General features: G+C 36.9%; 3 protein-coding genes and 2 pseudogenes across 3 annotated transcripts; 2 read left to right on the plus strand and 3 right to left on the minus strand.

Moving 5' to 3' along the window:
* Positions 1–848: 848 nt before the first annotated feature.
* Positions 849–3,202, minus strand: LOC107458271 (exocyst complex component EXO70B1-like). Its single transcript, XM_016076478.3, has 2 exons — positions 2,996–3,202; positions 849–2,747 (listed from the first exon to the last, which is right to left on the minus strand). Exons 1-2 carry the CDS (start codon positions 3,200–3,202, stop codon positions 849–851), a joined length of 2,106 nt encoding a protein of 701 aa, XP_015931964.1.
* Positions 3,203–3,690: 488 nt separating this feature from the next.
* On the minus strand, positions 3,691–4,994 carry LOC107458237 (uncharacterized; annotated as a pseudogene).
* A 1,042-nt stretch (positions 4,995–6,036) lies between these two features.
* Positions 6,037–7,599, plus strand: LOC107458236 (uncharacterized; annotated as a pseudogene).
* Positions 7,600–7,626: 27 nt separating this feature from the next.
* On the minus strand, positions 7,627–8,756 carry LOC107458235 (uncharacterized). Its single transcript, XM_016076431.3, has one exon. It carries the CDS (start codon positions 8,734–8,736, stop codon positions 7,759–7,761), a length of 978 nt encoding a protein of 325 aa, XP_015931917.1. The 5' UTR covers positions 8,737–8,756; the 3' UTR covers positions 7,627–7,758.
* Positions 8,757–13,492: 4,736 nt separating this feature from the next.
* On the plus strand, positions 13,493–15,317 carry LOC107458222 (uncharacterized). The gene is made up of 2 exons (XM_016076420.1): positions 13,493–13,778; positions 13,861–15,317. The coding sequence occupies exons 1-2, from the start codon at positions 13,493–13,495 to the stop codon at positions 15,315–15,317; spliced, it is 1,743 nt and encodes a 580-aa protein (XP_015931906.1).
* Positions 15,318–15,616: the final 299 nt, after the last annotated feature.

Genomic DNA, 15,616 nt, shown 5'->3' on the forward strand with positions numbered 1-15,616 from the left:
TGTTTTGTGACAATCAATCAACTCTATATATTGCAGCTAATCCAGTTTTTATGAGAAAATCAAGCACATAGAAATAGACTGCCATTGTTCGAAAAAAGGCACAAAAGGGAGTGGTGAAGCTTCTACCCATTACTTCAGTACAACAAACAGCAGATTGCTTTACAAAAGCATTGGCTCCTGGACCTTTTGATGCAGCACAGAGAAAGTTGAGGTTACTTGATTTATATGCTTCTCAATCAAAGCATGTATAAGGATCAAAAGTATCACAACTTGAGGGAGAATATTGAGCAATTTTTGTAAAGATGCAAGTTGTGAATCTTCTCTGGTTTCTTGGCTTCTAACATGAGGGAGGAGATTGAGTAGTTTGAGTATTGATAGAAGTTGTGAAACCATATTAGTTGTATTTAACTTAAGTTAGTTAAGAGTTAGGTATGACTAACTCAGGTTAAATATTTAACATAGTCTGTTAGAACCATAGTTAATTAATAGTTAGAGTAGATGCTATATATATGGTAATTAGTGTGCTCCTATAATTTTAAAATATGAGAATCACTATTTTCTCTGTTTCTAACTGCTTCTCTCTAATCTCTTGATCACTAACACGAGTTCTCACAATAATGTTGAGCCCTCTGACTTCGCATATGTTCCAATTCCACATACTATTGCAACTTGTACTTGAACCAGCCAAATATGAAAAATATAAGTTCATAAAATAAAGGGAGACTTGAACTGATTTTGAGTTCTTGACCAGAAAACCTAAGTACTTATACAAGGGCATAACTCCTTTTGGATCGAATTTTGTGGCAACCTGTTTTCTAATCCAACTCAATCTTTTCCCGCTTTTTCAGCTACCGACTCATCCGTTTGCCTCCGAGAAACAAACGATTCAGCCGAGCTTTAATTTCAAGCATTCCATACTGTATATAGTCATAAGAAGCCTTGCCAAGAACATCCTGGAGCCTTCCAACGAAGCTTCCATATGCCGGCAACAACATGTTTTCTACGGATACTATTATCTCTTTCCGTATTTCATAGCTAACAAACCATTTAGACTGAGTGCAACATATCTCCTCAAATTGAATGTTGAACAACTTTAACTTCTCTTTCATGGACTCAATTGCTACATCTTTTGCCAGTGATTCGTTGTTGTTGTCTAACTTCAACAAGCCTAGCACCTCATCCCATGAGCTTCTTTGATAGTCTTCAAGGTTTTTCTGGAATTCTCCGGTGTGCTTTTGTATCCAATTATCGCCCAAAATTTCAGCGAAACTATATCGTTTGACTCTGCCGAAGTCCATAAATCGAGCAGAAGGGAAATGCTTCAGTGTCTCTAGTTTTATATACATAGTGTTATTCATCATGGCCACATAATCCAAAGAAGTTCCAGTGTAAATTTTGTACTTGGCTTCCAAATGGTTCTCCAACAGCTCTATCATCCAAGCTATCTTGGCAGGAAATGAAGGACAAGTTGTTGTAGGATATTCTTTGAAAGCTTTCTCAATCATAGGCATGACTCTTACTATTGCACCAAGACAATTCATTACATCGCAGGTGATTGGTTCAATGCCTCCTGGAACATCCGCAATGGCTGAATCACAGTGAATCAGATTCTCCAAGTTTTTGAAAACGTCTCTTATTGTCTCACCTAGTCTCCTCCTTGCCTTGATTGCATCGTTTCTCAGCGATACACCGGCCTGATCAGGAAATAATGATTCCAACTCGGTAATCATGTCATTCAACTCCTCAAACATACTCACCACTCTTCTAAACATGGCTAGAGGCGAACGGATGTCAACTACTATTGTATTCACAAAGTTTAGTAGATGAGTTGTGAGTTCCTTGCAAGCCAGCACAAAAGATAGATCCCCCACTGAGGAGAATCCGAAGAAGACGCGATCACAAAGCCTGCGTTCATATAGAAATAGTACACGGAGGGCGATTTTAAAAGTTCTGTTCCAACTTAGAATGTTGTGTGTGATGAAAACATTATGGTCCTCACGTGTGTGTTTCAACTCTAATTCTGAAAGAAACTGTTGCAAGAACTCCCTGCGACAATTGCTGTATAAGTGGCAGCACTCCTTTTCATATCCAGCAGCCAGTGCCATCTTAAAAGTTTCGTTGATGTTGTTGATAATTTCACACGGAAGCATGTCGATTAACAAATTGTCATCGAGATCAAAAGGCTCCATCAGGGACTGGCCGTAAAGTAGGCCTAAAAGTTTTCGATTCTGCTTCTTAAGTGCCTTTAGAGAAGACAAGAGGCCCGGCTTGATGAGAGCAAAATCATTATTGACTTCTTGCGAATGCGAATCAACTTGGGTGATTGCGCTGTCTTGAGTAATGCTAGAATTTAATAGCGATTCTGGTGGATCTACTTGAATGACATGAGGCTCTTCTGGGACTCCATGATATCCATTCGCTCCTTGTTGAGCATCCAAACCGCTATGGATCATGATGAGAGCATAGCTATAACATGCTCCAAGTATCCCAAAAACCCACTTTATCCTCGTGAGTTGTATTGTTAGAGCCGCGAGAAAGAAATAGAGCAAGTCCAGTTCAAATCCGCAGTTACTATGCCTTGACAAGCCAAGAAACATCACAGCAAAAGCAGCACAAGAAGCTATAGAGTATGCATCTGGTTTTCCATTCACGGCTTTATCAAAGTAGAAGGAGTAGAAAGATGTAATCATCAGAACCAAAAAGGCAAGATGAGCTTTTAGTCGGAGACTTCCTGGGCCATGTGATACCTGTAAGAAAAAATCACTAAATTAATCTACTTATTCATATAATGCAAATATTTATAAAATATTTTAACAACCATCTCTCTTAAAAGTTTAAACAGTTGATTCTATACTTAACACGCCACTGGTGCAAAAGCCTCTTCTTAAATAAAGAAATGTGAACAGCAAGAATCTCTTTTGACATTTTGGTAATAAAAGCTCTTGTCTACTGCAGTTTGTTATCAAGATCAGTATAAAATAAAATGGAGCAATACCTTTATAAACAAAACTGCAGTGCAAATGATGAAACTGAAGACACAGTAAAGAAATGTTTTCAGCATGTTCCATTTCCCGAACAGAGAGTTGAAGGAGGAACTTAAAGCGTAACAGAGCAATCCAAGTACGGCTGAAGCAAAACGTACAAAACTCCATAGTTGGGGATGCTTCAGCCACATCTTTATTTGGTTAAGCAAAGGTCCCATTATATATTTGACTGCATACGAGTATTCGTAAGAGTTTCTTCAACGGAAGGTAAGAGGAGCCATTGTTGCTATTCATTCTTCCGTAAAATAGCGAGCCTTCCTCTGTTTTCAAAGATAAACGACTTGTAACGTGTTTGAAAGGTTCAAGTTTTTGGACCTATGCCCATTTTGTTTCTCTTAGTCTACAATGTATTATTAAGACAGACGATGGTTTGTGATGGAAGGCTAAGATTAATTCATCTTTGGGATAACGATAGTGACTAATGCTAGGATTATGCCGTCATTCGAGTGAATTCAATTTAATTCAAAATTGTGTTATATTGTGCTTAAAATATAGGATTTCTTTGGGGCTATGGTCTCAGGTTGATAAAGGGGGCTTCTATTATCTACTAGTACGACGGATTCTAGATTGGTCTCAGGTTAACTGATTTTCACACCTTTAGCCATCAGTGAACATGTATTCAAAAATAGTTTCAGAATTGATAATGTAAATCACCTATTAACTCTTTTATGGACGGACAAAGTTCAATATGAAGTTCCATGCTAAAGTATAGATACAAGTAAAGGAATGCAAAAACTGAGTTTGTATTGTGAATGGAATTAAGTCCAATACCTGAGATCATATGATTATATCCAAACCCGTACACTCTGAGATAACTAACTGCCAGCATGGCACTAACAAACTATAACAGCTATAACTGACTCCAACGGATTCTCTACTAGCTGACCACTTGAGTGATCTTCATCTGCTTTCTGACACATTTTTATGCGAAGCATGCTAAAATTCAGCATTTCACAAGTCATATTGATAATGATGAGCTCTCTGGTGCTGTTATGATCCAATTGTCCATTGCCATTGAAGGCCAATAATGATTGATCTATCATATCAGTGTGGAAAGGCTTTGACGATAGATATGAATAAAAAGATTCAGATGATGAGTTCCTCTTTATAGTGAATCTAGGCTTGCGATAATGGGCATGAGTACCTTTGTAGTTTACATGAATAATTTCCCCATCAATTGTTCTCTCTACTTTCTTCTTAACTTTGCAATTGGGATGTGCGCATCTGTAGCAGCTTGTCTGATTTCCCCTTCTTAATGGGTTTTCTTCATATTTTCTCCAACTGTATCCATCATCATGCATTTGTTGTTCGCCATCGTCGTAACTCGATTGGAAGGCATTTAAGTAGTTGTCATCTCCACTTTCAATTACTCCATTTGCAGCGTCGATTTCTACTGTTACATGGTCTTGCATTCTCAGCGTTCTGGATTGTGGTTGAGGTTCCGATTTGGAACGGAGAATCATGAGAGTAGCAAAATATGGCTGCAACGATGGAGAGCATCAAGTTGATCTTCGTGAGTTGAATGGTTAGGCATCCAAGGAAGAAATTGAGGAGCTCAGCTTCAAAGCCAAGATCAATTTGCCTTGACAGGGACAAAGACATGAAAGCGAAAGAAGCACTCGAAATCATGCTTAGTAGGTCCGGTTTTCCATTGTTAGATTTATCATCGAAGAATGAGTAGAGAGAGGTTAGTAGCAAAACCAGAACACCCACATAAGCTTTAAGCAAGAAGCTCTTTGAAAGCCTGCATTTCTTGGGAAATAGCATCATGGTGCTGATGCTGAAACTTAACAGGGTGTAAAGAATAGTCTTCAACAAGTTCCATTCTCCAAATAGATGTTTGAAAGAAGAACTCATAGCATAACAGAGAAATCCATTGACACTGGCCACAAATCCTGTAACTCTCCATACCCGTTTATGGTGTAGCTTGTAGGAATTTCGGATTGGCATGCCGCTTAAATTTTTACAAGTGTTTCGTCATATTTGTTTCTTTGTTTTGATCTTTTATTACTTGTTTCATCGAGAAAAAAAGAAAAAAAAATTGAAATTTTAGCAGGTGTATGGATTCTTCCTACTCTAGTGGCGTCTTTACTCTTCCATTGCGACTAGTTTGACAAATTTGCTTACACTTCTTTGATTTTTGTCACATGTATCAGAGTCCTTTTTTATTTTTATTTTTTGACTTATGGAATAATATTATCTTTCTACGACAATATCCGTAATTCAGTATATCACAACCCTATTTTTTAAGTTAGTTTTTAGTTTTCGCCCGTAAAATAAAGTCATTCTCACAAGTCACAATTGGGGATTGGACTTGATTACTTGACCATGCAAATCAAAACAATAAATTAATAAAATAAAATAAAATAAAATGAAAGGGGTGATGATTTTGACTTTTTGAGTTTACAGAAACGTGGCGAAGACATGAATCTAGAGCTAATTATTTGAAGTATGTGATGACGGATGAGTTGATTTTTGGGTATCATTGAAGTGCTTAGTTTAGCACCGTTTCGAAGGAGAATTCAGTTTGAGTATACCATGTCCGATAAATTTCAGGTACAACCTTTGAAATAATAATAATAATAATAATAATAATAATAATAATAATAATAATAATAGTAACAACAACAATAAGCTATGGTTGGCAGTTGGCTCATGAAAGCCTTTTTTTTATTTTGAATGTCAACCAAATATTGCTGAAAGTAATTAACTGCACCCGTATAAGAAATTAATAACACAATAGAACAGGTTGTTTGTGTGCCGGTCCACAGAAGTGATTCACAATTAGAAACGAAAGACTTGAGTGTTAGAGTGGACCACACACACGAATATCCAAGGGTTGCAGAGATAAGATTAGTGTCTATTTCTACTGTTGAAAGTTGACAAGAGTTTATTGATTCCAATTTGGTGTGCTAGTTGACATGTACTAATTACTAAAATAACAACTCACCCGCAAAACACGTTAAAAAAATAACAATTATCAAATGAAAATTGCAATTGTAGAGTCCTCCTTTCCTCTACAATTATTACAAGAAAAAGTAGGCTCGTATAGCAAAACTGTAACAAAATTAACATGAAGCTCATCGAAATTAGGAGATGGCTGACGCAGCCACATGTATGGAGGTTTGTTGGTTTGGGTTCATCAGTAGTTGGTTTATTCTGTTACGCAGTTAGCTCCTCCTTCAACAATCTGTTTGGAGAGTGGACCTTTCTGAAAATATTTTTTTACACTCAACTCAGTTTAATCATCTGCATTGCAATCTTTTACGCTAAAGTTTGGCAAAGTTCAAGGAGCCTCCGGTTCAAAGGTCACATGGCATTTTTAGTGTTAACCATAACCTCTGCTTATTCCTTCTTCTTGGATAACAAAGCTGTGAAGAAGAAACCAGACGCATTTAGCTTGATATCATGTCGCTTTGCTTGTCAAGACAGATTCCTTGCGGATTTGAAGTGGATCTGATGTATTTCTTTCTCGGAGCTTTAATAGTACAACTCATGAAGATAAAGCTATGGTTAGGTATTCTTGGAGTAGGATTCAGCTATACTCTCAACATTCTTCGTTCTTCTTTAGATGAGAACTTGCATGAAGGAGCAGGACTCCAAGAAGATCAACGTAATGTCGTAATCCAAGTGGAAGAAGAAGAAGAAGAAGAATCCATTTCTCCTCAACCACCAAGATTCATGAGTGTTATTCAAGAATTGCAGAGGGCTAATTGGGGACTTGTTGAGGTGTTATGGTGTCATTTGAAGGAATACCTTGTGGACAAAGATGATCAAATTCCGATTCCAATGACACTGGTGAATGACCATAATTTTCTTATCAATGCGCTTCCGCCGAAAGCAGTCGACGACCTCCATGAAAAGGTTAAGCTGATGATGGATTCCGGGTTCAAGAATGAATGCTCGAACCAGTATAATAGCTGGAGAAGGGAGTTCTTAGAGATGTGTCTATCAATGTTGCGGTTAAAGGTTACCAACAAGATTGAAGGAGTTGACGAGAGAGAGAGGATTAGGAGGTGGGTGAAAGCTTCAAACGTGGTTCTGAGGATTGTATTGCCCAACGAAAGAAGACTCTGTGATCAAGTTTTCTTGGGCTTCTCTTCCTTTGCTGACGTCACTTTCATGTTGTTTTACAGCGATGTCGTAACTACCTTGCAAAAGCTCGCTAATGATTTTGTAACGGAGAGGCGTTCTTCGTTGACTCGTTTACCGAGCATGGTGAAGGTGGTTGGTACACTGCAGGATCTCATTCCAGAGCTTGATGATTCAGTGTTTGCTGCTCAACGCAGTGAAGCAGTCTCCATCATGGAGTTGGAGACATTAGAGGAAGCAACCAAGGATTATTATTGTACAAATATAGAGAATCTAATCTAATTTAATTAACATCATTTGGCTTATTTTTGTTATACTGACAAAATTTATGTAAAGTTTTTTCTTTATATTTGTCTTTTTTACTTAAACTCTGTAAGTCTGATATTGTAGTTGGTAGTTCTTTAATGTAAAGTTCTAAGGTTAATAAATTACCATTCTAAGGGTGTGGAATTGAAATAGGGAGTAAACGTTCATAACTCATTTAAGTGTGTGAAAATAAAAACGTACATAAATCCTTTTATTTAACCCATTGTCACCTTATCTATTTAACATCACGTTTGTATAAATATGATTATTTGTTTTCGTACATCATATTTGCAGGCATCCTGCTCATATTCAACATTCATATTGATAATGATGAGCTCTCTGGTGCCGTATCATGATCCAGTTGTCCATCGCCATTGAAGGCCAATGATTGATCTATAATTTTAGTATGGGAAGGTTCTGAAGGTAGAAGTGAATAAAAAGATTCAGATGATGAGTTCCTCTTTATAGGAAATTTAGGCTTGCAATTACGGTGGGCATGAGTACCTTTGTAGTTTACATGAATAATTTCCCCACCTATTGTTCTCTCTACTTTCTTCTTAACCTTGCAATTCGGGTGTGAGCATCTGTAGAAGCTTATCTGATTTCCCCTTCTTCTCAATGGATTCTCTTCATATTTTCTCCAACTGTATCCATCATCCTGCATTTGTTTTTTGCCATCGTCGTTACTCCATTGGAAGGCATTTAAGTAGTCATCATTTGCAGCGTCAATATCTACTGTTACATGATCTTGCATTCTTAGTGTTCTCACATGCGATTGAGATTCCGATTTGGAACGAAGAATCATGAGAGAGTAACAAAAGATGGCTGCAACGATGGAGAGCATCAAGCTGATCTTCATGAGTTGAATAGTTAGGCATCCAAGGAAGAAGTTGAGAAGCTCTGCTTCAAAGCCAAGATCAATTTGCCTCGACAGGGACAAAGACATCAAAGCGAAAGAAACATTCGAAATCATGCTTAGTAAGTCTGGTTTTCCATTGTCAGATTTATCAGAGAAAAATGAGTAGAGAGAGGTTAGAAGCAAAACCAGAACACCCACATAAGCTTTAAGCAAGAAACTCCTTGAAAGCCTGCATTTTTTGGGAAATAGCATGATGGTGCTGATGCTGAAACTTAACAGGGTGTAAAGAATGATCTTCAACAAGTTCCACTCCCCAAATAGATGTTTGAAAGAGGAACTCTTAGCATAACACAGAAATCCATTGGCACATGACATAAATCCCACAAATCTCCATAGCCTTTTCTGGTTTAGATGGTAGGAATTCTGGGTTGGCATGCCGCTTAAATTTACAAGTGCAGGACCTTTCAATTGTGTTTTTAAGATTGGTGAAGTTGTAGTAATAAAGGTCTAAAAGTCAAATCGCGTGTTTACTTGGACTTTGAAATTGTTACTTGATGAAGTTGCCAATCCAGATTCTACCCATAAACTGAGTAGCCAGCAATTTTTGTATTTTGTAACTATCAATTTGGCCATTATATCTAATGATGGAATATCACTCATTTTTTTTTATGATTAAATACTCGTCATAAAATACAAAAGTTGTTGGTCCTAAACTTTTCCTATACATTATACATTGAACTTGGACTAAATCTTGAACGACAAATTCTATATTCTTCCATATTATGTAAGTCGCGTTAACTGTTTTTCACGTTAGATACATTCATTGCAATTTTTAATTTAAATTTTAAAATTAATAATAAAATAAAATTCTAAACTCTAAATTATAATCTATAAATTATATTTAAATTTTAAATTCTAAATTAATTATTATAAACACTACAACCCAAATTTTAAAATAAAAACTAACATTAAATTAGCAAAATAATTAACACCAGCAAAAATATTCATTTGTTTTCATAACACAAAAAAAATAATCTTAAACCATATAAATAAATAAATAAATTTGAAAAAAAAGTCCACAACCAACTAATAAAAATCAGCCAACTTCGACCAATATATAATTATGAGATCACAAAACAAACTTATTTATTGGCTAAATCTTTAAAATAATTTTTGAAATTAGTCTGTACACTAAAATTATTTCTGAAATTAGCAAATATGACATATATTAGTCCTTGCCTTGTTTTTCATTAATGATTTAATGCTAGTGATACATGTCACATAATAATTTAGTCAGCGATAAAAACAAATATTATAATTGACAACTCTATTAACATTAGAAATTTAAAAAAATTCAAAAATTATGTTGTAATTTAATTATTTTTTATTTGTTTTTAAATTATGATCAGATTTTTATTCACTATTTTTTATTATATTAGTTTTAATTAATTTTATTATTTTTTATTGTAAAAGAAAAGTTCGGCGAGCTACTTCTCCGATGTGCGAATCCGCCATAATGATATAGTTTAATATTTTAGGCCTGATTTACATGCACACAAAAGAGAAAAGAGGATTGCTAAATTTTTCAAAAGAATACAAGGCAATACTTGAACTGATATGATCCTACATTCCTATATATCAGCCCAGGGAGTGACTCAGAGAAGGGGGCGGTATCCTCACCAATTTGATTGATCACAAAAGAATAACAATGTACAGTCTCAATGTCAACCCTTCTTATACTATTTCTTTCATTGGTTCTACATTATTATTATTATTATTTTAATATAGTGATAATTCTTCTGCTAAAATAGTCAATAGTAATATATACATTTAAGAAAAAAATTCTAACGGTCTCTAACAATTATTTCAAAAGACAACGAAATTTTTAATAAAAAAAAATATTCTTTTCGGTCTCTAATCTTTACTTTTATGGGATTGATTAGCCCCTATGCCAAAAGAAAAGTCAATGTTTTTTTTTGGTACATAAACTAATCAGTCCCATAAAAGTAAATATCAGGAGGCGGAAAGGACATTTTTTTGTTGTCCCTTTGAGGTAATTGTTAGGTGTCGAATTGGGTATTTACTCTATATTCAAATCCTTTTAAAACACTTTTTGATCAAGTATCCACACTGATATTCAAATACTCTCCGAGAGAGACAAACCTCTGTGCCGAGTGGTTAGTCAAAAATAATATGAACAAAGAGATAGGAATAATGAATTAATAGTCAAAATCGTCTTTAAAAAATACATCGATCTTCATTTTCGCCTCCAAAAAATAAATTAATCAAATTCGTTCTCCAAAAGATAACTAATCTGGCCGCGTTAGTCCTTCCGTCATTTCTTGCGTTGAGGTGGTTAACGCTCGCTGACATGACTCGTTAACTGCTAGCATAGCAGACGCCAAGTAGAACCCTGTTATTGTTGACAAGATAAGTATGTTAGTGCTATTCAAATCAGTCCTAACGTGAATGAACTCTAATCTCAAATTCAATCATAAATAAATCGTCATCAACACTTGGATGGCCATATACTTGGGTAGACGTTGAAAATGTAAGGTTGTCGTGATGATGGAGATAAAAAATGGAGGTCGCAGTGGTGGTTTGTTGTATCTGTCACATGACAGTCATGGTTTCAGCGCTTTAATGCGAACGAGGAGGAAGACTCATGACAAATCATGTTTCTATGGGTTGAAAACTGCGATTAAAAAATTTGAGACCACGGAGAACCTAGATAGATTGTTCCATACATGTCTAAGGTACCAGGTGAGTGGTGCTGAAAAATGTTAAAGATTTCCTATCTTTTTCTCTGTTGTTAGTTTTTTTTTTGGAAATTGCAGAAGGGAAGTCACTACAATTACTTTAAGTGAATTGATGATAATGACTACTAAGAAGTGGCTGAAGGTGGTACAAAAATAGATGCAAGGACTGATTTAGAGGTTGAAAGTGGCTAGATGAATGGAGGGTAAAGGTGGCATGGAGATTGGGCATCTTAAAAATTAAAGTTAGAACCTTAAAATTGTTAACGAGTTTCATGTTTATGGTAGTTGTAATTAGTGTGATATTTTGTTGTTTGATATTTACTTTAAAGTAAACCCTATTCAATGCATTGGCATTGTGTGTAAGAATATGTTGAAATGTAATCGTGTATTGAATTGCATTGTTTGAATGAGAATAGATGTTTAAAATTGGTTGTTTAAGATTAAGTCTATTAAAATTGTCAAATAATGCAAATAAGTCACTGTCACAACAAAATATATTAAGACATAAACAATCTGAATAGTAATCTTAATATTATCTTGTCATTGAAGGTTAATTGTCACATTATTTTAAGAAATACGACGTAACACAAAAAGGTTTTAATAACACCACAAACTTAAAAAGAAGGCTACACGCCTACACCCATAAAAAGGGCATACACAATTTGCAAAACACAGATAACCACAATGTTTAACATGGTAATTCAATTGTCTTATACAAAAAACAGAAAGTAACTCCATACAAAAACTCGTTAACCACAACATATTTTTACTAATCAAATTTTTTTATCCTTCTTTTTTAGATGCTTGAAGTCTAGAGTAGACACAAAAGTAAATTGGTGAGTTAATAGTCAAAATAGTCTTTGAAAGATATCTCGATCTCCATTTTGGTCCTCAAAAGACAAAATTAATCGAAATTGTCCCCGAAAGAAATACGACTTGGTCACGTTAGTCCTTCCATCAGTTGGATGATGACGTGTCACGTTAAATGTCACGTGGCATGATGACGTGGTGGATTAATATCACGTGTCACAAGATGATTGGTTGACGTGTCAAATCAGTGACACGTGGCACGCCACCTGTCACTTGAGGACCAAAATAGAGATCGGGATATCTTTCAAGGACAATTTTGACTATTAACCCTTAAGTTGGCCAATTTTTTAGTAGATGCAGAACTTGTTCCTTTGATTATTTCAATAAAAATAGCCACAGCCCACAGGTATAGTTGCAGTAAGTTTAAAGGAGGACCTTGCTCTTGCTATCTCTTTAATTACTTGTAATTTAGGTGGCCTAGCTATCACCTGATTCTACGGAAGAAAAAAATGTTAAAAATAAAACTTTAAAGTGTGTATCTCTTTCTATAAATCTTTTGCAAGTTGGAAGGGATAATTGAATTTTGCAAAAATTGTACTTCCTTCACAATCAACTATCCTATCTTCAACCTTAATAGAAGGAACTTTATTAATCTGCTCCAAAAGAGATTTCTTGCTTGTATCCTATTACAGAAGAAACAAGCATAAGTTTAACAAACGGCCTTCTATATGAATGAGTTAAGATTCTAGCACAGGAAGGAGTGAAGGACCAACTCATTCAAGTTAAACTTGAAACACAATAAGTTAAAGCCGCTGGAAAAAGAGCGTGACCCGTTCATTAAGAAAGTAATTCAGATTTTCCAATATTCAAATTGCAAACTCTTCCATATATAATTTAGAAATCCTCTAACATAGCAAAATTTTGAATCAGTGACTTATTAATTTATTTTTCACATTCTCCCCTTATATGCTAACATTTAGAGGCTAATTTTTTTTATATTGATTAAATATATGTGTAATACATTGTTATTGGAAGATTAGTTGTTTTTCTTTGATATGGTATTTTTTTTATTGGTGACATGTACCCCTCAAATCTCGGCGATTACCTTTTCCACCGTAACTGACCAAATATCTCGGAACTAAGGGCATACTCCAAACGTAACTTGATCATAGTCACACACAAGTCAGGTATTATCTTCAGCCCGTTACTAACAAAAACGGAGCTCACCAGGAATATCGGAACAGACACAAGAACGTAAGCCCTCCACTTGTCTATAAAAGCAAATCAAGCAACTCATATGAGATCAGGTCACAACACTCATCTAGTTATATAATCTTTATTCCTTATAACTCACATACTTACTTGAGCGTCAGAATCCTTTTTGTAGGTGCTCCCGCCGCCGTGTTTTAGAGCACCGAGGTTTATTCGCAACGCTACCCCCAGACGACGTATAACTCAGCTTATGAACTGAGCGATTGTTCGGAAGACCATATACCTCGGCTCACCCAAAATGGAACATTTGGCACCCACCGTGGGGCCCGAATAGTTAATCTAACCCTGCTATTTCTTCCATATTTGTGCTTTGTTCTTCTCTTTGACACAGGGTTCCTCAACCTTCGAACATGGCCGATAACGGAGTCAACCAACTCACTCAAGCTGAGCTTTTGGCCCAGATGGCTGAGCTACAAGCTGAAGTCAGAAGGCTCACCGAACTATCCACCCAAACAGCCAATAAACATGATGAGAATGGTTCCAAAGGCTCAGTCAAAGGTAGCACAGACATATTCAGCGTTAACCCGCCAAAGCAGAAGCTGACCTTAGATAACCCCTTCTCCGAAAAAATCAACAATTACCAGATGCCAAAGAATTTCACACTGCCTTCCTCTCTCGAGCCATATAAGGGGATTGGTGACCCCTGGGCTCACATTAAGAAATTTCCCTACTTACCTTGACGGTGCTGCATTACTTTGGTTTTCAAAATTACCTGCAGGTTCGATCTCTTCATTTGAAGAGCTGGCGAAGTCCTTCATCGACTACTTCACAGCAGCACGGATATATGTACACGGATCAGATTACCTCGACACCATCCGCCAAGGGCCACAAGAAAGCTTGAAAGACTACATGACCAGATTTGCAGAGGCAACCATGGAGATACCAGATCTGGACCCTGCTGTCCACCTACATGCCCTTAAGGCCAGTCTCCGACCTGGAAAATTCAGAGAGACAATCGCGGTTACTAAGCCAAAGACGTTGGAAGAATTCCAAGAAAGGGCGACCAGACAGATAGAGATTGAAGAGCTCCGTGAAGCCAAAAGAACAGAAAGAAAACCTCCTAAGAAGGAGAAAGACAGAACGACAAGGTCGGCGAATAATAAAGACTCTAGGAAGCCCTTCAAGCTCACCCCAAAATTTGACAATTACACCAGATTCAACACAAAGAGGGAGAAGATAATTAAAGAAGTACTCAACGCTAAAAACATAAAACCTCCAGCAAGAGCAGGAAGCTATCAAGACCAGCAATTTGTTGACAAAAGCAAACATTGTGCCTTCCACCAGAAGTACAAACATACAACTGACGAGTGCGTGATGACTAAAGATCTGCTAGAGAGATTGGCTCGACAAGGCCTCCTAGACAAATACATCGAAGGAAGAAAACACAAAGAAAGCAGCAGGGACCAACAAGACCACCATCAAACTCCGGGAAACAAGGAAGACAATAAATGGTCAAACAACACTCCACCAAAAGGCATTATAAACTGCATATTCAGAGGATTCACGCGGGGAGGCGAAACAACCTCGGCACAGAAACGAAGCTACCGCACAATGCTGGCAATCGAAGGAGTAGCACCACCAAACAAAAAAGATGTGTCCGATCTCAACATCACCTTCAGTCAGGCAGATATATACTCGGCCACTCTGAACTTAGACAATCCAGTGGTAATCTCTATCCAAACAGGCGAGCTGTTGGTAAGAAAGGTCCTTTTGGACCCAGGTAGTAGCGCATATGTACTTTTTTATTCTACTTTTCTAAAAATGAAACTATCTGAAAAACTCATGCAACCCTCATCCGAAGAACTGGTAGGATTCTTTGGAGAAAGGATCCCGATCAAAGGTTACATATGGCTAAAGACGATGATGGGAGAGGACTCATTATCACGAACCATTGATATACAATATTTGATAGCTGATTGCCCCATTCCTTACAATATTATTCTCAGAAGACCTGCTCTGAACATGTTCAGGGCAGTAATATCCACTTTACATCTATGTGTTAAATTTAAGGCACAGGACGACAAGATAGCTACACTCCACTCAGACCGCCAACAAGCTCGGGAATGCTACAACGCAAGCCTAAAGAGGTCAGACACAAGACAGAAATATGAACAGGAAGTCAAAGCAATTCACACCACAAAAGAGGTTTTGTCCCTAGCCGAGCCTGACCCTTGAGGGGACACTCAAGAAAGGCCTCAACTAGCGGATGAGCTCGAGAAGGTTCCGCTGACATCAACACTAGAACAAGTCACATACATCGGCCAAGCACTCCAAGGACAAGAAAGGTCGGAACTCATAAAGGTATTACAAGCCAACGCCAATCTATCCGCATGGACCCCGGCAGATATGCCAAGCATCGACCCGAACATCATTTGCCACAAGCTCGCCATTGACAGAACAATCCGACCTATAGCCCAAAAGAAAAGGAATCTCGGAGCAGAAAAATTAAAGGCGGCCCTAGAAAAAACCAGAAA

The sequence above is a fragment of the Arachis duranensis genome, chromosome 7 (assembly GCF_000817695.3).
Source record: "Arachis duranensis cultivar V14167 chromosome 7, aradu.V14167.gnm2.J7QH, whole genome shotgun sequence".
In the NCBI taxonomy this organism is placed as follows: domain Eukaryota; kingdom Viridiplantae; phylum Streptophyta; class Magnoliopsida; order Fabales; family Fabaceae; genus Arachis; species Arachis duranensis.